Source organism: Phyllostomus discolor, chromosome 11 (assembly GCF_004126475.2).
Source record: "Phyllostomus discolor isolate MPI-MPIP mPhyDis1 chromosome 11, mPhyDis1.pri.v3, whole genome shotgun sequence".
In the NCBI taxonomy this organism is placed as follows: Eukaryota; Metazoa; Chordata; class Mammalia; order Chiroptera; family Phyllostomidae; genus Phyllostomus; species Phyllostomus discolor.
In genome coordinates this window covers 50,934,271-50,958,248 of record NC_040913.2, presented here as the reverse complement: position 1 = coordinate 50,958,248, position 23,978 = coordinate 50,934,271, and the positions used below count along the sequence as shown (strand labels likewise).

Genomic DNA, 23,978 nt, shown 5'->3' with positions numbered 1-23,978 from the left:
TCATATTTTGAGGCTCCTAACTTCTACAGTATGAACAAATTTTCTATGCGTAAAATTGTGAAGAAGAAAAAAATTCATCCTTGTTTTACTGTCATACCTCAAACTGCAAAAGTTTATGGCCACAGTATATGCTAAGTGCTTAGTTACAATGGAAAAGGTATTATATTTGTGGAAGACATGAACAGAAAACATGTTCCAACTATTAGCAACATGCGCCACAAAGTATTGAACTTGTATGTAGACTTGAACAAGGGATCCCCTGAAATGAGTGACCACATTCACACTTTTAACTGCAGGATATTGTTATGTTTATTTTATTTCATTATTAGTTGTTGTTACTCACTTACTGTGACTAATTTTTAAATTAAACTTTATCATAGGTAGGTATGTATAGGCAAGAACATCATGGATGTAGGATTCAGCACGATCTGCCATTTCAGGCATGTACTGGTGGTCTTGGAACTTAATGCTCCTCATAAGGGAGGACTGCTCTTTTTAAATTCACAACAGTTACAATGTTTTATGGATTCTTGTTTGTATAATGTGAGCAAATATCTTGTAAAATGTACGTGTTGTTAAACATACTCAGAATATGTTTTTTGGCAGGGATATCAGAAGTAATGCTCTTTTTTTCCTCTTATCAAGTGGTGCACAATTTCAGTTTGTTCCACTACTGGTAGTCACTTGATGAAGGTGATTATCTACCATATTTCTCACAATGTAAAGCTGTTCTTTTTTTCCTTTATAGTACGTATTTTGTATATATTATATAAACATCTTGTTCATCATGAGACTTACCCACTAGTTTTAACACCCATTGATAATTCCTACCTGAATCATTACTGTGTTTAATCATTGCCAACTGGTGATTTTTAAAAACTTTATTATTCCTTCTACATTTATTGGTTGACACTGTAAGAAAAAGCTCTCTTCTCTTTTATTTATATCATTATGTGGTGGTTATCAGTTATGAAATGAGGCTCAAATTTTCTTAGCTTTGGGAGCCCCTTCAGTCTGGCTTCTAAATCCTTTAGACATGTCCCCTCCCCCCGCCATTATTCTTGGAGCCCTTTGTTCCAGTCTCATACTTTCCTTTCTTTAATTTTAGAATTGTCTATTTCTCAAGGTACCTGGGTCCTTTTAGTAGACAATGGTATTTAAAGGGTTTTGCTACTTCTGGGTACCATCTCACTGAGCAAAGAGCCTAGGAACTGTGTGTTTTTGTGTGTGTATATGTATATAAAATTTACATGCACACACACATTTACATCTATATATACACATATTTTTTTAAGTGTGAGTTCCAACCAAATAGCTCCAGTTTTAAACCAGTGCTACAGGTTAATTGTAGTTTTCTCCCTTTGACTTATTTCTGACTCCCTTCATTAACAGTGAGAAAAATTGCCCCAGTTGTGTTCAGTATATTTACTTATTGAATCAAATTCCTCCCCTTTTCCTAAATACCCTTCCCTATTCAGGGCGCTTGAGTTCCTACTAGGCAAATTCTCCTGCCTCCACCCAACCCACCCTTGCCCCCCAGCGCAAATGCTTGCCTTGTTTAAAGTCCATCTGTTGGGTTTTGAACTTATTTTGGGAGAAAGATAGAGAAGAATGCATGTTATTCTTTGGAACCCTACATATTATTCTTGCTCACTTGGAAATTCTTCTGCTATGGAGACTCCTGAAATTCTCTGTCTTTCCTAGTATGGCATCCCCTCTAGGATGTATTTTAGCTCTGACTTGGTCCATAATATACATTGCTATTTTTTGTTAGACAGTGCTTGAATTAATTAACATACCAGTTAATATAAGCCAGCCTACTTCTTTTGTGCAGTTTTCCCAAAAATGTGACAGGATGCTCATCAGTTGATAAACTCAGCGTATAAATTTCCCTACAGTGTTTATTTAATCAGATTATTTTAAATAAATGATAGAAGCCAGTGTAATTTTTAAAAATTTTTAAAGAACTAAGATAAACTTATTATTCCTTAAGAACCTTAGAAAGAAATTTTTAATGATAATGGGAAACTATCATTATCATAATGAAAATTTGATTATGCAGTGCATAATTATGTTATACTTTGCTTTATATATTAGCTTTTTAAAAACTTCTGATAACACTGTGCCATTTTAATTTCTAAGTAACTTTCATATTTATAGGAGTTATAAAATACCTGAGAAGTGTATACATTTATTCCAGTTTTCCTCATATGATGATGTTGGATTGTATTTTTGCTTCAGTGATAATTATCATATCAACATGTCTTCTAAGAGGAAGCTGTTAGTGTCTTCATAATTTAGTAAGTTTATTAAAATTCTTAGAATTCTACTACCATGTAACATACGGCATTACTGTCACATAGGAACACACAAATAGGAACTAGATTCCTTACTGATCTACTATAAACAAATCACTCATTTATATTTAAAACTGTTTCACTGTGGCAGTCACTCTGAAATTGCAAGGTATACAAATCCAAGATCTAGAATAGTAGTTCTCAATGTGATCATCAGACCACTCTATCAACGTCACCTGGGAATTGTTAGAAATGTTAATTCACTGGCCCCACCCCACATTTACGCAATCAGAAACTCTTAAGGGTAAAGTTTAGCAATCTGTATTTTAGCAAGCCCTCCAAATGATTCTCATGCTTACTGAAATTTGAGAACCACTGTTCTATAGGGAAAAAATATATACTAGGAGAGAGAAAATGAAAACTATAAAGGTTTCTGGAAACCCAGACATTTGTTTTGAATCTACTATGTTCTGGGTACTGAGAGAGTTTTAAGTCATTAAATCATTGCTATGTCTGTCTTTTCTAGCTTGATATTGCAGACTCCCCTTTCAAGGAAACATATTATTAAAATAAAATCTTAACACTCCAAAGAAATCTTACAATACTAAACAAAGTAATAACAATATTATAATTTAGGAAGTAATTACTAAATAGTATGTTATTGTTTTTAAAGAAACAATAAGGATATGAATTACATAAAATAAAATTCTAATGTGACAAAGTTTTCCAAATGCCAGAGTTCTAGATTCAGTACAAAGGGCAATCCTAGGATACTCAAAATACTAAAACAAAATTGGAACCATGAAAGAATTTACAGGATAAATAAAAATGAAAATTTTACACATAAGAAAGCAGTCATTTCTTGAAATCATGTAAAATAAAGCTAACGATGCTAATTACATCAGATGGTTCACTTGGAAGCTAGGCCAAGACCTAGTGTCCAAATTTAAAAAAGAAAAAAAAAGTTGGGGGGAGGGAGAAGGAAGGGGAAGGGAAGGGAAGGGAAGGGAAGGGAAGGAAAGGAAAGGAAAGGAAGGCTTCAGAGGCTAGTGGACAGTCGCTATGATTCTGAGCCACTGAAAAGTGATGCTTTGTTACCTGAAATTTGTGAAAAATAGTTTTTCAATTAACAAAGCTTCTTCACAGTGTAAGGGGCCAAGAGCCTTTAGGTCACAGGTGGCAAACACAAGGCCCACGAGTGAGCGGAATCCTGCCCTCCCCCTTGTTTTATCCAGACCAGCACTTTATTTGTGGCACTTTGTTTCTACCAGCAGCAGCGCTAAACTCTTGCTTAACTGTTAAGGATCAAGTTACATTTATACAGTCCTAAAACTAGTTCAGCTCTTTGAAGGCGACTTCGAGGCTGATATGGCCCCTGGTGAAAATGAGTTTGACACCCCTGCCTTAGGTACTTTTACTTCAATTTATTACCTGTTTTTGAAGCCTGTTCATCAATGGAGAGAAATCAAAATGGTCTTTGGATCCATTAACTTCTCTTATCTTCCATTCTTGAAATTCACTTACATGTCAGCATCTGTGACAGCACATAGTCATGTTCCTTTCCTTTTTCTCACCTTGTCTGCCTTCCTTTCTCCTCTGCTGTCATTCTGTCCTGAACTAATCTCCAAATCTGTTCTGTATTGCTTTCATTCAAGCTATTCTCTTGCCTTCTCATTTAAGTTCTGTTTTATACCTAGATTAACCTTTCTGAAACAGCTTTCCCTCTGAAAAACAGTTTCCTTAGTTTGGCATAGGTTCTTTTTATTCTGACCAATTTAGTTTTTGGTTTTTTCTTTAATGTACTGCCTTTCACTCCCTCCATGAACAGGCTATCTCATGAGATTGATAATTATTCCTTTCTTGAGCAGAGCTTTCTATTTCACTGTTCACTTCTGCTCTTACACTTGGGGCTTTCTGTTCTCTCTCTTACCCAAGCTTCCCTTTCACTTCCATTGCCCATGAAGACCCCATATTACTTCATTTCTGTTTTCAAAGCTTCCCTGGACCATTTTAAGCCATAGTCATCTTTCCTCTCTTACCTAATTCTTTTGATGTGCATATTGCCTGTCTTCTGCATAAAGAGTCTAATGAAGGTAAAGAGTGCACCTGCACCTAGGAATTTCTAGCACCATGTTCCCTCTGCAGTGGGCACTAAATGATTGTTTTGTTTATTTGTAAAATTGGGATGGGAAGAAATAGCCTTATGGCTTTATACCTTTATGGCTAAGTGAAGTATCTCTCCCCCCCCTCCATCTCCTTCTCCCTTTCCCTCTCCCCTCTCTATCTCTGTGTGACTCAACAGGTGGGCATTATATACATTGTAAATACACTGGACAAAGGGATGATTCATGTCCTGGGCAGGCTGGAGTGGGACAGCACAAGCTTTCATCATGCTAATCAGAACAGCACAATTTAAAACTTATGAATTGTTTATTTCTGGAATTTTCCATTTAATATTTTCAGACTGCAGTTGACCACAAATCACTGAAACTGCTGAAAGTGTAACCACAGATGGGGAGAGGGGAACTGCTGTGGATTTTGAATGTAGGTTTAGAGAAGGAAAACCAAGGATTCTCCTAGATGTTTGACCTGAGCAAGTAGGTAGATGGTAGTGCTTTTCTCCAATAGGGAAGAAAAAAGATGGAGCTAGTTTGGAGAAGTGAAAACCATACGAGGCTTGACACTGGACTTGAGGAGCTTTAAGTTCTTTAGGGGAGATAGGTTAAAATATAAATATAATTGAATTGCTAAAGTCAAATACAGTAATACCTAGATATGAATTATATTTATTTGTTGCTGCACAACATAGTAGCTTAAAAAAACAAACATCTTTTTTTCTCACAGTTTCTGTGAGTTGGGAATTCAGGAGTGGCTTGGCTGGGGATTTCTGATGCAGGATTTGTCTGAGGTTGTTGTTGAGATGTCAGCTTGGGCTGCAGTCATCTGAAGGCTAGATGGGGTTGGAGAACTTGCTTCCAGGTTCATTCAAGTGGTTGTTGCCAGGATCCCTCAGTTCCTTCCAGTTCTTTACTGCATAAGCCTCTCCATAGGGAAGCTGTACACACTATCCTATTTGCCATATTTGGGTTTGTTAGAAGGAAGCAATTTAAGTACATATGGAAGGGATGAGGAATGAGCCTTTTTCTTTTGAAAAAAAGATATTCAAAGAATTTGTGGATATCTTATTAAACCCCTGAAGAACAGTGAAAGAATAAATAAAATAAACCTAAAGCCCATCAAGTATTATCAGATTATAGTTTGTTTATATGATGACCCTTATTTAGTATCACAATTGTTAAATTTATGCTTGCATTCTCAGGACTGAATACTCTTCATATATACTGAGTCCCTTCAATGACAGTTCTCACATAAATAAGTCATTACAATGTGAAAACTTTATCATTTATCTGTCATTCCTGTTCACTAAGCCAATATCATTAGGTATCAAACATTAATTTTATGTTTTTATGTTCTCATTGCAGGTTATCGCTTACAACTCAGAAGGTAAAAGTAATCCAAGTGAAGTAGTAGAATTCAGTACATGCCCTGATAAACCAGGAGTACCTGTAAAGCCTTCAGTTAAAGGAAAGATACATTCACACAGTTTTAAAATAAGTTGGGGTAAGATATTAGGCATATTTGTACATCATTACTTTTATATTTGTTTAAAATGATTTCAGTATTAAGCTAATTTTTAAGATATTTAAGTAAATGTTAGCTTGAGCAAATTTAATAGGAAATGTGAGAGTCCTTGTTTGTGGATCTTTTTTTTAAGACAGCTGTGTACTTATACTAGGCTCAGATTTGATAGAGGAAGAACTTGGGATCTACTATTAGCAGGACTATTAGCAGGGGCGGCACTTGTGTGAAGTGGAAGATACTGAACTTATAGTTAATGTCATCTAGGTCCTCCTGCCCTCATGTGGAATGAAAATCACTTACTCATTAAAACAAACATTTATTGAGCACCTGTTATATACTCCTTAATGCAAAAACAATAGAGTAATGAGATGATGATACTGATTTTTAAAAAGCTGCCATGGTGGTATGGCTCAGTGGATTGAGTGCAGGCCTATGAACCAAAGGGTTGCTATTTTGATTCCTAGTCAGGGCACGTTCCTGGGTTGTGGGCCAGGTCCCCAGTAGGGCACATGTGAGAGGCAGCCACACATTGATAATTTCTCTCCCTCTCTTTCTCCCCTCTCAATAAGCAAACAAGCAAATAAATAAATAATAAACAAATAAATAATCTTTTAAAAAGCATTGCAGGTGATTCTTTTTTCTTTCTAAGCAATCCTAGATTTGATACTATATTTATTAGGACTTTCTGTCATTTTAAATTGCATATCCTTTGCCTAATACCACTTCTGTTTCTTTGGATAGACCCACCAAAAGACAATGGAGGGGCAGCCATCAGTAAATACGTAGTGGAGATGGCAGAAGGTTCTAATGGTAATAACTATTAAAAAATAATAATTTATACCAGTCTGCCTCTACTCTTCATGACTTAACATCTTACATGATCTCTTTTCTTTCTGCTTTTTTTTTCTTTTGTTTATAGTAGTTATAATTTTGCCTATTATGACCCACTTTAAGTTGTAATCTCCAGAAATATAGCAAATCAAATGTAAGACTGCTGTGCACCTGTATTATTCCATTTACATTTTATTATTTTTTGTTTACATTGCTCAGGTACAATATCACTAAAGTCTTCTGAAGTTAGTTTATTCAGTTAGATTTATACCCAGATGTATCAGAGAAAATTTATCTTATAAAATTTATTTAACTTACATTATACTAGTTTTAATAATAAATTGTATGCCTAGTGAACTTTGTTCTTGAATGACACATTTAATAATCTTTATTTCTGTGAAATGACCTATTGCTTACAAAACATAAGGATGTCTTTTAATTAAGACTGAACTTCCTATGGTATTGATTCTTTTCTATTCTTTGTGTGTTAATAATGTTATTACTGGACCAGTAAACACATTTTAAATGCTTAATTAAAAGCAAATTATCAATCTAAGCCAAAGTCTGTACAGAGTTACAGAGATATTTCCTTTCAACAGAGCCATGCAAAATTTGTGTAGGAAGCTACACACAGAGAGAAAATTAGATCATTTCCAGGAAACTCAAACTTAAATTGATTCTGACAAATTACATAAACACTAATTAGTGAAGCTAGGACACCTGCCAGGTCCATGATACGACAATGTTAAACATTACCTTGGAACTGATTGAACATAATTCTTTACCTTACCAGGTAACAAATGGGATATGATATACAGTGGAGCTACTAGAGAACATCTTTGTGATCGACTGAGTCCAGGCTGTTTCTATCGCTTACGGGTTTACTGCATCAGTGATGGAGGACAGAGTGGGGTAATACTTACGGAGAGATTTTTTGTTTTTAAGTTTAGTCAAATGAGATGAGATCACCAGATGCTGTTTCAGACATTAAAATGTACTTACACATGTGTAAAAATAATTTGTGTGACCCAGGTGGTTAATTTCATAGTGACCAAAATATTCTAATAACAGTACTTAACTCATAGTCCATATTAATGAATATCTATTTTCTGCTTGGTCTTTAGCTTTGGAAAAACAAATATACAAAAAAAACATTGCAGAAGATTTTATAAAGATAAATTTTAGGAATTTGCCCAATAACTATACCTAACAAATAGAAATAAAGTAACTGTAAACTGATTTACCGCTCTATAAATTATGTGTATCTAGCAGAAACTATAAAATAATCATTTACTATTTAAACACAGATTCTAATATTTACTTATTTCAGAGAAGTTGATAATTATTTTTATTCTTAGAGACCCAGTAACCAAAATGAACTTAAAATGTGCCACTGACTATGTGTGAGATATACATAATGTTCTGGAGAACTATGTTTTTTAATGGGAGTGATTTTTTAAACGAATTTAACTAAGAAATGTTTTCTTAGAGCATTCATAATCACTATTTTTCAAATGGGATTTAATACAGTAAAAGTACTTTTTAAAAATGAGTTATAAGCTTTTTGTTGAAAATGCAAGTACTGTGAAACAGTGTAAGTCCTGCCCAACAGTCTTAGGATCCGGTTGTTTCATTTTATCTAATCAGGAACTCTTTCTGGATTTTTAGAAAAAGCTAACCTGTCCTGCCTCCACAAACGTTTTTCTAAGACAGCATTCTTACATAGGATACCTTTCAGGATAAGGTGATAACTGAATATTTTATTTATGTTTGGAAAGAAAGTTAAGTTTAAACCTTAATACAGTGCAGATAAGGAATATGACACTGGGTTTGTGTCAGTATTTTTAAGGAAATGTTTTCTAAATTAAAACTAAAAGACTTTAAAAATTAGTATGGAAGCTAAAAGTAATACCAAACACCTGGAATAGTAACAAATATTTGGAAAAACTTACCTGATTTTTACATTATTTTTAGATGGAAAGAAAAGAACCTTTTTAATAAATAAATTAGTGTTTAGGTTAGAAATACAGTATACAGTAAAGTTGCCAAAATAGTCTAAACCTCCTGAAAATATGGCACATAGCATTTGCAGAATATTAAAACATCCTTCCTTAGAAGAGATTTGTGGATCCATTTGGACATGGTCAAAAGTAATGCCTATTAGGTTGTGTTGGAGGTAGGGCTTTCTGTTTTTTTATTTATGGAAATAAGAAAAGGAAGAGTATTTATTTTGTTTGGTAACTTTGTACATAGTATTTATGATGTCTTTATTTTATTTGTCTATATAAAATTTGAGTTTTAATGACTTAATTGGGTTTCGATTTTACTCAGAACTTTATTTTCAGGTGATAGTCAAATGCAGTTTCAAATTAGGTGTAATCTTGGTGTTTATTACTTTTCTTTAATAAAAATCAGTCGATTATTTAGCTTGGGGCATTTTTGTTTTGTGTTTGCTTTTGTTTTGGCAGGTATCTGAAACTTTACTTGTGCAGACTCCAGCTGTACCTCCTGGCCCATGCCTCCCTCCCAGATTACAGGGTAGACCCAAAGCAAAAGAAATACAATTACGATGGGGTAATTTCCATTTTGGTAATAATTTATAATTAAGTTAGTACTAAATATATTTCTCTTGTTAAGTTGCATAAATCTTTTTCCACCTTTAGGACCCCCTCTGGTTGATGGTGGAGCTCCCATTTCCTGCTATGGTGTGGAAATGTCTCCTGTAGAAAAAGATGAACCCAGAGAAGTTTACCAAGGTTCTGAAGTAGAATGTACAGTGAGCAACCTTCTTCCTGGAAAAACTTACAGCTTCAGACTGCACGCAGCTAATAAAATGGGGGTAGGAAGACCATGATGACTGAATTATAATCACAGTGGTGTTTCATGTAATATATGTAACTATATCTCTTATTTGTGACTTCATATTTTATAATTTGTAATTTTAAGTCTATATTGATAAATAAGAGAGAGGTCAATATATACCATAACTTAATTGTTATAGAACATCCGTATTTTTAAATCCCACTTATAATTTGTGACACTTTAGACTTGAGCTGGGCTAGAATTGGCCTTTCAGGTGGTGCTAATAGGCTTTACTTAGTATATTTAAGAATAGAACTAGATTATAAGATGATAAATGTGTTTTTTGAGGCTGGCAATATGCAGTATTTACTTTGCATTGGCAACTAATTGTGACTTCATTTTTTTGCCTGAGGAAGAATTTACATTTTAAGCTTTTCTGGTTTTGTGTGGATTTTTAAAAAAATATTTTCTAAATATCTAGTCCAGGTCTGTGTGGCTCAGTTGTTTGAAGCATTGTCCCGTAAGTGAATGGTTGTGGGTTCAATTCCCAGTGAGAGCACATGCCTAGGTTATGGGTTCAGTCCCCATCCAGGTGCATACATGAGGCAGCCAATTGATGTTTCTCATGTCACTGTTTCTCTCTCTCCCTTTCTCTCTCTCTAGAAGCAATGAAAAAAATGTCCACAGGTGAGGATAAAATAAATATGTATATGTACAATTCCATAAAATGGACAAAATAGATAATAAAATCTCTATTTTACAACTGAAGCTGTTAGGGCTTGGAGAAACTAAATATCTTGTCCACAGTCACACAGACTAAAAAGTGATAGAGATGGGCCTTAGGTTTGTCAGACGCCAGAGCTGAAGCCCTTTCTACCCAACTATGACCACCTCTTATCTCCCTGCATTAAAGCAGGTTCTGTAAGGTCAAAGCAGTAATTTCTTACCTCAGATGAGTATTGCTGTTTCTTTGAACTATTCTATAATTGAAATTCCACAAAATTAAATTAAGCTTCTTTTCTTCACACTTGGGGTTTTAATGAACTGTACTATGTTTTACATTCTCCAATTAAATTCACTATTTCTATCTATAACCTTTTCAATTTCTTACATGTCAAGTTTATGAAGTACTTTGTTGGCAGTTCTTACATAAGTCATCATCCTGTCAGCCCCACAAGGCAGCAGTGTGTTGGGATAAACATCTTTAATGCTAGTATCTTTAATCTGTATTTTCAGGTTTATAATAACGTGTCTAAATCATCTTAAGTAAATGCTTGCTTTCTATATTTCCTAAGAATATACCTTTTAGACCCTTGTAAAGTTATTATAAATTTTAAGATAAAATTTATGCCTACCATATCTCCTGCTTTTAATCGGTGTCTATTTCTTCACTCACATAACTTCTTCTGATTGATTCCACCTACCTAGTTCCCTTATGCCCTGCCTTTCATACAAAAAACAGTTCATGAAGGAATAAGGGACAGGAGAAGAAAGTACAGTAAATGAAACTTAAAAATACTCCACTTATTCACTTCTATGATCATTAAATCATTTTACTTTTCTGTGAATGCTTTTAGAATTATGACCAATTAGTCTTGAAGGAGAGGAATTATACTGTAACTATTTGTGAATTTTAATGGCGAACTATATCATCAGTATATGAAAAATGAAAACAGTTTATATTTGTTTTTCTAGTTTGGACCTTTTTCAGAAAAATGTGATATTACCACAGCCCCTGGACCACCAGATCAATGCAAGCCCCCTCAAGTAACATGCAGATCTGCAACTTGCGCACAAGTAAATTGGGAGGTATTGTAATTTCCATTGACTTATGTTTACTTTCTTAGGAAATTAAAAGTTTATATGAAATAATAAACTGTTCATATGTTCTAGTAGTTCACATCCTCTCTTAAGTTATACAAAGAGTAAGTTTCATTAAATTTACAAAGCAAAAAGTGAACTGCTTTTTCTCTTAGAAGCATTTAAGTAAGGTATATTTGCATTGTGAGTATTTAGGTTCTCGTTCATGATGTACTTTTATCAAAGGCTTTGTCTCAAAATTGAGATATTTAACCAGTGGTTAGCTTAATATTCAGAATAGACATTCATAGGAATTAGTATAATACTATTTCTCATAATTATCTCTAGTGTAGTTATTGTATTTAGTGATAATCTGTGATGATAATTAACATTTTCATTTTCCTTTGAAATTTAACAAAGAAAAATATCCTTGTATGATTTACCATTTTATATTATTTACTAACACTGAATTATTTAGAAATATATTTACCTTAAATATATATTTATATTTACCTTAAATACATTTACTCTTTCTAAAGTGATTCAGTGATGTTTCTAATTCTGATTGAAAACCAAGTTATATTTTTTGACCAATCTTAAATTCAGGTGGTCTTAATAAATAAAAATATAATATCGAGTAGTCTTAATTCTGCTTAAACATTTTAAAGAAATTCAGAAGCAATCTGGCTTTCAGTATGTTTGAGTAAAGAGTATTTTTGCCTAAAAGCTATTTAATCAATGTCAAAACTTAATATCCTTTTCTTAACTAAAAGGTCCCTTTGAGTAATGGAACTGATGTCACTGAATATCGATTGGAGTGGGGAGGAGTTGAAGGAAGTATGCAGATATGTTACTGTGGTCCTGGTCTCAGTTATGAATTGAAAGGACTTTCACCAGCAATGACCTATTATTGCAGAGTCCAGGTAAAGGCAACCTGAGCCTTGTCCCTTACTCTGTCCAGGGTTTTGTGAGCATTTTTATATCATGTGTTTGTTAACTATGGACTCTGTTAATTTGTAGGCTCTGAGTATTGTGGGTGCAGGCCCTTTCAGTGAAGTAGTAGCATATGTGACTCCACCATCAGTTCCTGCTATTGTGACTTGTCTTCAAGAAATAAGTGATGATGATATAGAAAATCCTGATTATTCACCTTCTACATGCCTTGCAATAAGCTGGGAAAAGCCTTGTGACCATGGTTCAGAAATCCTTGCCTACAGCATAGACTTTGGAGACAAACAGCCTTTGACAGTAGGAAAGGTTACAAGCTATATTATAGACAATTTGCAACCAGATACAACATACAGGTACACTATAAAAACTATGCTAATTTTTGCCTAGACCAAAGAGACATTTTAATAGAATAATCATAAGCTAAACTCTTTTTTCTTTTATGTGGCATTTAGAATACGAATTCAGGCCTTGAACAGCCTTGGAGCTGGTCCTTTCAGCCACATGATAAAATTAAAAACTAAGCCCCTCCCTCCTGATCCACCTCGTCTGGAATGTGTTGCCTTCAGCCACCAGAACCTTAAGCTGAAATGGGGAGAAGGAACCCCAAAGATACTGTCAACAGATTCTGTTCAGTATCACCTTCAGATGGTGGATAAGAATGGAAGGTAGGTGTTTTTAAGTGCTTCTTTGTAGTTTCTTGGGTTTTGAGTATATAAATTTTTATAAATAGAAGTAAATACATTTTCAAAAACAGAATTTGCATAAGAATTTTTAAGTGTGGTGTATTTGAAGCACTAGAAGACCCAGTGAAGATTTTCTGGTTTTAACTTGTGAGTGGGATGCCAAGAGAGAGAAAGTTAAGGGATCTATTCTTTGAGTCACGTTGGTAACCCAGTGATTTTCAACCTTTTTCATGTCATGGCACACACAAACTAATTAGTAAAGTTTTTCAGTGCACGCACACACACACAAAAGGTTTAATTGTGACCTGTTCACACTGGAGAGCTGTTGTGTTGGCTCTTGTCACATTTTCATTTGACAGTTATTGTGTGTTTTAAAAATTCTTGCAGCATACCCGTTGAAAATGGCTGCTTTAACACATTTACTCTCTTTATACTAGTAAAGACAATCTTTGCTAATTCTTGAATGCTTATTTCCGGCAGGAGGCAATTTTTAAAGTAAATGATTGATTGACTAAGGCCTCTGAGATTCCTGAGGTCAGGGATTATGTCTCACTCTTCTCCACACCCCTGTCACAGAGCCTGTACACTAAATGAATACAGTTCAGTTCCTCACTGTCAGATCTCAGTTGAGCTGTGTGATTAATTATGTGGTTCGCTTGCTATTCGGGGTCTTATCTATGCCACCATCCTTTCCATTTTCATTATATCCATGCCATAAATTACCCCACTAAGTCATGTATTTGAATTATAATATTATTCAAAATATTTGTAATGCGTGTTACTCAGATGCCAATTTAGGGCTGTTAATTGACAGTATATCCCATACAACTAATGCTGTATACCCTGCACAGCTGTTATTCTACTGTTTTAAGAATTTGAATATTACTTTTCTATTTTCAGTCAATTTATTATAAACAATTTGTATATCTGATGGATTCAGAGTATTAGCAACAGTTTTTCCCAAGGCTACTTTGTTTTTGGTGTTGGGTTTGTATCTTAGTGAAGTACTCAATAATGGAAATTTTATTGATAATATAAGTACCCTCTATGAGAAATACTTACCACATTTAGAAAATGTATGGAATTAAACATACTTGATCACCAGGTAAGAGCATTACACAGAACAAACAGTATTGATCATTTCCTGAAATAATGCCTCTGTGAATGTTAACTTCTGTTCTGGCAGAATTTTATGTACTCTTTGTAGCCTTATCTCTAGAAGGAGTTTGTTTTACCATAGAGTTTTGGTATAGCCATTTATCTGTAATATATATTGTTATTATTGGGTGAATTAATTTTTAAAATATTTTCATCCCCTTTCTAGCATTTACATTAGGGGCAGTATAAGAAGGTTTACTGGAAACATGTCTAATAAGTATTTGAAAAATAATAAAAATTCTATCAAAGATAGGTTGTACAATAGCCTGCATTCTATTATAGAACTTAACACTTAATTAATATTTAGTTACCCAGAGGATTGTTATAGGGTATGGTTAGTGCCCTTGGCTATGGGAAATAAGTTAAAATTTTTATGGTATTGTTACTTCACTATATAAATTTAATAAATTAGTTTAATACCTGTAGTTACTGGCCTATTTATACTTGCTGTGGGATAATGTCAAAATGCTATTTCAGCTATTTCCTGACCACAGGTTGTGTCATTGTTTGGCTTTTTTCAACAGTGGTTTTAAAACTGGTTTTCTTTGGGGTTTTTTGCTATCTTTAAATATACACACATGTGCATACATACAATTAAAAAGGCAAGGCATCTTCAACTATTGCTTCTTGGAAATTACTGTTACTTCAGATCATTAAGTATTTTATTTTTAACCTGACTACACTTTTCAGATTGTTAGAACTATATGAACTTCATTATTCATTCCCCAACATCCAAAAATTTTAAAAACAGCCTATCAAAAATATTGAGGAACATTCGAGTTATAGGTAACGTATATAATATTAAACTTCCCATCAAACAGTTCAAATGAAACATTTATGGGAAATAATATATTCTGTCATACTACTATGTAACTCTCTAGAAAACATACCCAATCAGCTAAAATTATGCCTGGGAATTGAGAGTTATCTTTTCTATGTGACAAATTGTATGCCTACGACTCCAGTTAGAAATAATTTATAATGAAAATTAAGGTGTTCTCATTATATTTAAAAATATATACATTAAAACACAGCAATTGGAAGCCTGGAAAGAAATAGTTACCATGGTAGGATATGAAATTTAGCGATAATTTTTCAGAAAACCATGCCAGATTAAGAAATTTACCAGTTCTGTGATTTTCATCATGTGATGAAACAATGTGACACACCAATCCTGGCATTAAATTCTAGGAGTAAATTATCCCTAAATAATATCCCAAATGTACTTTATTAGTTTTAAACATAAAGTAGTCAAGGATTATTTTTAATGAACCATTTCCATTTTAGGTTTATATCCTTGTACAGAGGTCCATGTCATACATACAAAGTACAAAGACTTAATGAGTCAACATCCTATAAATTCTGTATTCAAGCTTGTAATGAAGCAGGGGAAGGTCCTGTCTCCCAAGAATATATTTTCACTACTCCAAAATCTGTCCCAGCTGCCTTGAAAGGTAAGTTACACATACTTATTTCCTTTAATAACAAATTACTTTTAAATGCATTTTCATCAGGTGCTTTATGTATTGTTATTAAACTTTATCATCCAGCATATGTCCAACAAGTAAATAATAAGAAAGAAATTTGATAGACAAACTACTGGTAGTTTCACTCAGTAATAAAAGTTACTTTATCTGAGTCATTGACACTCAGACAAGTACTGGTTTTTTGCCACTGACCTTTTTAACAGAATACTAAATTGAATAGACTGGTTTTCTAATAAGGTTATTAGCTGTTTCTGCTATTGTTATTTAAAGAAAAAAAATCACAAATTCTGATTGTTTTTCTTTCATTGTTACTTCATTCATTTGGATTTCTGGGAGAGAGCCAGGTTGTCTGTTAAGCAAAACATGAATTCTTAGTTGACTTGAATTTTTAAAGTAAACTTATATACACAAACACATACACGTTTGTATATACAAATATCTTTAAAATTAATTTTAGAGGGGCTCTTATTTAAAGAGAATGCAGCAAGATTGTATTTTGTGCATTTAGCCAAAAACACTAAAATTCCTCACACTCTGAGGACAAATCACAAAGACTTTTAATACAGTGTTCTGGATCATGTTTGAGTATACCATTTGTTAAGGAGATTCATAGTTAACAGGACTGTTCTTGAATGGTGTTTCTAGTAATATTGATGGAGATAGTCATGTATGGTGAAAGAACTAGGGGTATTTTTCAACTCATCCTCTTAGGAGATTAAATTATAAACTTCATGCTCTACTTATGCTCTTAAAAGTACCATCGTAGTTGTTTTTGAACTGTCATATAGCCTTTTGTTGGCTTCTTAGCTCAATAAAAAAGTGCTTATCTTGACAGATCTTTTAGTCAGTCTAGCCACTATAGCATTCATAGATTGTATGGCCTGAAGATAAGATTGAACTATTGACCATTTCTCTGCAAATTTTTAAAATTCACTGATATTTATTTCTTAATAATTGAGTTTTAAAATTTTGGTGATACTGATTAAAACAAGTGTATGTGGGAGGGATGGGAGAGTAAACTGGGATGGGAGTAAAGGACAGAAAACTGAACAATGATTAAAATAAAATTGAAAAAAAATAAGTATATGTGTAATGTTTCAAGTAACAATGAGGTAGCAATGAGTAACAATGAGAGCAGATTTTACTTACTACTTTGTTCTCTATAGCCCCCAAAATAGAGAAAGTAAATGATCACGTTTGTGAGATTACATGGGAGTGTTTACAGCCAATGAAAGGTGATCCAGTTATTTACAGTCTTCAAGTTATGGTGGGAAAAGATTCTGAATTCAAACAGGTATGTGCTGAGATACAATTCTGTGGATATGTATATTTTTCCTTTCTCATTCTTATAAATTTTTCAGTGCCAGCTTTGACTATTTTTATCTTCCTAGTTCAAAAACATTTGTTCATCTTATAGAGAAAATTGATAGTCACAAGATTATGGGTTGGGAGTGGAAAAGGTAAAGGGATTAGGAAGTACAAATTAGCAGTTATAAAAACAGAGGATGTATAAAATACAACATAGGGAATATAGTCTAACATTGTGTTAACTATGTATGGTATCAGATGGGCACTAGACTTATCAAGATGATCACTTCACAAATTATATAAATATCACTACGTTGTATGCCTGAAACTAATATAGTATTGTATGTCAGTTGTAATTAAAAAACAATTTGTTCAGTACTTACAGTGTTCCAAAAATTAGTAACTACACAGTACCTCAGGATTCAAAATCTTTTGGATATGAACTACTTTTAAACAGATTGTTCCTTCATTTAACAAGTATTTATTGAACTCTGTACCAGGCACTCAGGTACATGAATAAAAAGTTTTTGCCTCCATGGAGCTTACATTCTAGTAGAAAAAGAGATATTAAAAGCAACAAAACACATCAGTATATTGAATGTTAGATAATTGCAGTGGAGAAAAAATAAAACTGGGTAAAAGGAATAGGGAGTACTCGGGGGAGGGAACACTAGTGTTATTTTATACAGGGAATCAGATGACATTTGAACAGAGACCCAAATGAGGTAAATATGGGGCAAAGAGTGTTCCAAGAAGAGGAAACAACAGGTGCAAAGCCCACGAGGCAGGAGTATGATTGTTAAATTTTATGAACAACAAGGAGGCGAGTATGGTGGCTGGGTCAATGTGAGAAAGGGGAAGAATGGTAGGAATGGGGTCTATGAGTGGTGTGGATATCATGTAAGGCATTATAGGCCATACTGTCAACTTGGACTCCATGTAAAATGAGAAGCCAGTAGAGGATTTTGACCAGAGTTGTCACATAATCAGACGCAAGGTCATTTTGGCTAGAGTGAGACAAGGGTAGAACAGAGAGACCATTAAGGAGGCTTCTACATTAGTAGTAATAGTCATAATGCTGTGTTGTGACTACAACAGTAGACACTTAGTGTGGAAGCCTAGAGGAAGTCTCAGCTTCCTGGCCAAGAAATTTTAAAGACAAAGAACTTTTTTGTGTGACTCAAAAGCCTAATTTATATACTTATTTCATCTTATTTTCTGTTTTTGCTCTCAACCTTGATTTTGAGCACTTTTAAGCTGGATTGTTTGATTATAGTATCTCATCTTGCATTTTTCTTCCCACTAGAAAACCAGTCATTCATCTTTATTTGGGTCTTCCATTATAACTATTAATAATAGAATATTTTCAGCCCTGGCTGGCGTAGCTCAGTGGATTGAGCACGGGCTGGGAACCAAAGTGTCCCACGTTCGATTCCCAGCCAGGGTACATTCCTGGGTTGCAGGCGATAACCCCCAGCAACCGCACATTGATGTTTCTCTCTCTCTATCTCTATCTCCTTCCCTTCCTCCCTAAAAATAAATAAATAAAATCTTTTTTAAAAAAAGGTGTTTAAAAAAAATAAAAATAATAGAATATTTTCCAATATAGATATATTTTTCTTTTGAATTTTGTTAAGTGTGGAAGTGTAATTTTGTAACTGAAATTACGAGAGGCTCATACTAAATTTGACATGTGATTGTTTTTCTTTATTAAGCCATTGCAAATTGGCATGATAATTAGATTTGAATATAATTTACAGATAAGTAGGTTTCCTTCCAAGGAGGAAGCAAAATTAATATTAAAGAAATCATATTACATGTTTAAAGGAAATAGGGACCCCATATTTGAGTAGTATATGAATTTTAATAAACATATCAGTACATAAAAAAGCAGTGCTAACTCTAATTCAGCTTAAAAGCTAAACCTTATCATCACTTTCAAGTACTTTAGATTGTAAGCACATCAAATACTAATTTCCTTAGAACTTCGTCTTACATACACTCATAAGTGTTCTGTAGCAAACCAGCATGTAAAAGATTTAGATTCACAACACAGATACAACTGAGGCAGCTAAAATTACTTGAAAGAATGCTAGCCCACGTTTTGGTTAATCTGACTTACAGCCTACCAACCAGCTGGGAGAACTCAATTGGAACATCACTGTGAGCCTTGCTTTTGTCACATACAGAATTGCGGGAGGGACTCATTAACAGAAAAATGATAGTTTCATATATTGAGCACTCACTATATGCTAGCCACTGTGCTAAGTGCTCTAACAAGTAGTAATTTATTTCATTATCATAATTACCATTCAAGATCACATGGAGTGCAAAGTGGTAGAGCACAGTTTGGACCCAGGGGTGACGAGTTCTAATACATATTCTCTGAAAGTCCATGGAATTCCATTCTTGTTACTTCCTTCTAAGGGATAGGCAGAAAATTTGGGTTTTAAGATCCAATTCTGTGATTCTAAGTGATCTCTCTTCTTTAAAGCTTATTAAATGATTTGCCATGGACAGCTATAGAAATCTCCCTATTCATTCATTAATTGTTTCATTCAACAGATATATTTGAAATTATGCAGATATATTTGAAGTTATGTAAAGATGTAATTGAGGAGCAAGATTAGCCACCCTTCCTCCTTTCATGGAATGATTTCACATAAGTTTTCTTCTTACATTCGAGGAAACCAGGGAAATGCCCATGGGCTGATTGTGCTTGTTCTCTAGGTACTTCAGGAGCACATCTTCACTTCTTACCTGGTCTACAGGCTCTGTGAGAGTAGATCTTACATTGTAACTTTTCAATTCTCCTGCCTTATACAGCAGACAGATAAGTTCTGAATAAGTATTTTTAAGTACTATTTAAAAGATAAAAGGCACTCACTAGCTTCCATGTCACAAGGTAATTCTAAAACTAGCCAATTTTAACACAGACTTTCTGCCCAGCCTCCTCACATAATTCTTTCACTAATATCTTATGCACAGATTTACAAGGGTCCTGACTCTTCATTCCGGTATTCAAGCCTTCAGCTGAACTGTGAATATCGTTTCCGTGTATGTGCCATCCGACAGTGCCAAGACTCTGTGGGGCATCAGGACCTAGTAGGTCCCTATAGCACAACAGTTTTCTTCATCTCTCAGAGGACTGAACCACCAGCCAGCACCAACAGAGACACTGTGGAAAGCACAAGGACCCGGCGAGCACTTAGTGACGAGCAGTGTGCAGCTGTCATCCTTGTGCTATTTGCTTTCTTTTCCATTTTGATTGCCTTTATCATTCAGTACTTTGTAATCAAGTGAAAATACAACTTTATTTTTAATACTGTATTACATTTTATTTTGTCATGTACTAAAATTATTTCTGTATTGCTTTTACAAAAACAGTGGCATTTAGCACTGGCATTGAGACTATACTACATCATTTTGCCATTTTCAGTGCTTATATTGTTAGGTAGAGGCACTTTATTAGAGTACAAGCCACAAAAATAACAGTTTTTGGGTTTTTTTTGTTTGGCTGGGCTTTTTCTTTCCTTTTTTCCCCTTTCTTTTTTTATTTTTGACATGCCTTCTTGTCAAACAGACTTTCTAAGAGGCAAGAATACATAATTGATATTTTGACCAGTCAGCATGAGTGTAACACTGACAACTTGATCTGTTTTAAAGATTCTCACCTAGTAAATGATTCAAAATGATTAAAATTTACACTAATATGCTATATAAAAAATGTTAAAGTCTGATGCTGTGAAAGCAATCTAGTGCTATATTTCTACCTCCTGATTTGTCTTAATTATTTGGTAAGTGGGATTATGATGAATAACTGGAGGAGCTTAGCAAACAAAAACTGGATGAAAGAATATGCCTAAAAAAAGCCTCTTGTTTGATGAATGTGGAGTTCTTTATTACACTATATATATTCATGAATTCACAGATAAATCACTTAAAGAAAGCACAGATGTTTAATTGAATGTTTATTCAAAAGGCACCTCTTCAGGTTTTGAGGACATGATAAAGAACAGAGAGCTTTTAGATAGTTTTTAAAAATAATCATAACTGAATTTCAAACCTATTTAGTTTTGTGAACCTTTGAACTATATGTATGTGTATAAGAACATACATGTACATATGTGGCTTATATATAAACTATACGTACCAAGTGTAGAAATATACACACACTCATCTATCTGGTATCAGCTAATTTTGAAGAACTCCCATAAGTTGTGCTGCTTCCCCCATAACTACTGCCATCACCATCAGAATTCATAATCAAACCTAACCTTTTTGTTTGGGACACCAAATTTAAAGACAAAATTAATTTGCACCAGTAAACTTCAAGCTGCTTTCTTTCTTAAAAAACTAATGTTTAATGTAATGTCTGTTTGGATGCTTCCAAATTGTTGATAGCATGTAGTTAATGTTGCATTAGAGCACTTTGCAATAGCAGAATTCATTGTTTTGTGAGCTTGCATTTGTGAGTTTTTGGATGATCAGATTGTATTTTGTCAAGTATCACATTGTACATCTTGTACAGATGTCAATGACTGCCAGTAATAATACAATTTGTAAAGAAACTTTCTAAAATTCTCGTTTTAGCACATCTGTTATCTGTAAAACACTTATAACTAGCCTTTTTAATTTATTATTTGAATTTTAGGATAGTGAATCACTAATTTTTAGTTGCTGAAGTTAGCATTTTAGTGATTACTAAGCAATTGTGTCGGTCTTTGGTAAAGGACATATGTTTTGTATTTGAAGATCTCTGAAGAATTTATCTCATATTAGAATGGGCATGTGTTGTAATTGTTTTATGTCAAATGATCCATGCTGTAGAAAAAAAAAACATTAACCTTTGTTCAAAAGAGAAATGGATAAACTTGGCCTTTCTAAGTGGTAAGAATGATCTGTCACTATAATATACTGTATGTTTACATTTTATTTAAATTTAATCTCTTACATATGGTGATGACTTTCCCAAAAACAAGTGATTGTGATTGTTTTCCAGAAACTTCTTAAAGGTGCCACATTTGGCAGTACAAATGAATTTGAGTGTAGTAGCCCAGAGATTTCTATAATAGTTGAATGCCTAAAATGGTAAAATGTGCCACTGTGGCAGTTAACAGTGGCTTATGTTTTTCATAGTAATGCAAATGAACTCCTATTTTTGATAGTAAATGTCATTTAATAGTGTACTTGCCATTTGAGCCTCACTGCAAAATTAGTGCAGAAGAGACAATTTTTAATGTAATCTTGATTTTACCTCATATACTGTACATTCCAAAAACTCTAAACTTTTAAAGATTATAGATACACTACCAAACATATCATCTTAAAATTGTATAAGGTTGAACTTCATACATACAAAAAATATTATCTCATAAAAATACATAAACTATGTAGCAAAAAGTACCTGTAAAATCCATGGAAAATAAAAGTATCATTCTTTTTGAGATGTGTTTATTATAGTCATATACATCCATTATTTGCTGCTTCATTTGGATAATGTGAAGGTACCCACTCTTGCAGATGTGCTTACAATAATTTTCCCAACAGAAGATTTAAGGACTCATATTCAAGAAGGTAAATACCAGTAGATTAAAAAACAAAATTAAAAGTTTTATTCTAGTGACTTGATTTTGTGTAGCTCATTAAATATCTTGTTTTCCTTATACATAGAAAGTATAAGGATGAGTCTTAGGTAAACTTTCCTTTGGAAAGAAAATCTTTGGTTTCTCATCTTTCCTGTACCTTCACCTATTTCCTAGTACTTCCTTTCTCCCACCTCCAGGGGCTCAGAACCTGTGCTGGCACTGCCATTGGCCCCCAGGTTTGCTCTCCACAAGAAAGTTCAACATTCCCTCTCACTCATCCCCTATTAAAATTTCCATTCCACAGACTGAATCTGGGGATACATTGCTTTTTAAAAATCCAGGTAGCTTTCTAATTGCCACAAATTCAGGCACCACAATAAAATTTTAAATATTAAGCTGGGGAAGAGATATTTTGTGTACGAAGACTGTCCAGAATGTATTTAACCATGTAATATGAAAAACAGACATTTATTGAAGAAGATACAATAAATACTGTACATAGAACAATGATGCCTCAGTTCCCTTCAAAGTTACGACCTTCCTAAGGAAATCTCATTCATTAGTAGTAGTTTGAATCAAGTCATTAGCAACTGCAGCACAATGTTCCTTCTCTGGTAGCAGAAGCTGCAGAATGAATTTTGCCGACATATTTCATGCCAAGATCCTGCATCAAAATCACAGTAGTTTTCTGAAATCCCCCAATCAGCTTCTGGTTCTCACACTATCAGTCACCACCCTTTGTTGATTGCAGTCTGTATACGTTGAACATTCTCAGGTGTTCTATTTGTTGCAGGCCTTCCAGAATTTGGAACACTTTCAACAGATTCTTGACCATCTTTGGAGTGTTTGTGCCACACTTGCAGTTGCTCTGCACTCATTGCATCATCCCCGAAAGTCTGAATAGTCCAAATAGTTTCTGTGGAGGAATGTTCAAGGTTAACACAAAATTTGATGCAGATTCATTGCTCTTCTCAGTCATTTTGAATGTGATAACCATACAGTACACATGCTTAGTCAACAGCATCCGCTGCCCCCACCAACTAGTACAGTGAAGCTGTCATTATTCACACACATGCATTCCAGTCCACCCTCCCTGGCTGTCAGGTTACATCAGTATTACTCAAATCGTTCTTATGTTAACAATGGCTGGAGCATCAATCCACAGAAGCAGCTAAGTATGAGTCCAACCTTGAAAAGTATATGACACTAATTCATAGTTGTACCCATCTCATTTTTCCCCATAAATTAGAAAAAAGAAATACACACATTTGAGCATTCCAGGGGTTGGTTTCCAACACAAAAATACCTTCTCACCGTAATGAATGAATTCTCTGAAAGAGAATCCCACGTATATGGTGTTCCAGACAGACAGACTGAGAAATGATTCCCCAAAGCCTAAAATCTGTGATCCTGTAACCTAACCACCTACCA

General features: G+C 34.1%; 1 protein-coding gene across 1 annotated transcript in view; it reads left to right on the top strand.

Moving 5' to 3' along the window:
* FNDC3A (fibronectin type III domain containing 3A) overlaps positions 1-22,406 on the top strand; it is a 242,358-nt gene extending 219,952 nt beyond the window's left edge. Inside the window, 12 exon segments of the mRNA XM_028526584.2 lie at positions 5,780-5,918; positions 6,681-6,749; positions 7,564-7,682; positions 9,239-9,344; positions 9,434-9,609; positions 11,268-11,381; positions 12,146-12,295; positions 12,393-12,676; positions 12,776-12,988; positions 15,452-15,618; positions 16,818-16,945; positions 19,948-22,406. Of these exon segments, the coding sequence (XP_028382385.1) occupies positions 5,780-5,918; positions 6,681-6,749; positions 7,564-7,682; positions 9,239-9,344; positions 9,434-9,609; positions 11,268-11,381; positions 12,146-12,295; positions 12,393-12,676; positions 12,776-12,988; positions 15,452-15,618; positions 16,818-16,945; positions 19,948-20,262 (1,980 nt within the window). The 3' untranslated portion in view covers positions 20,263-22,406.
* Positions 22,407-23,978: the final 1,572 nt, after the last annotated feature.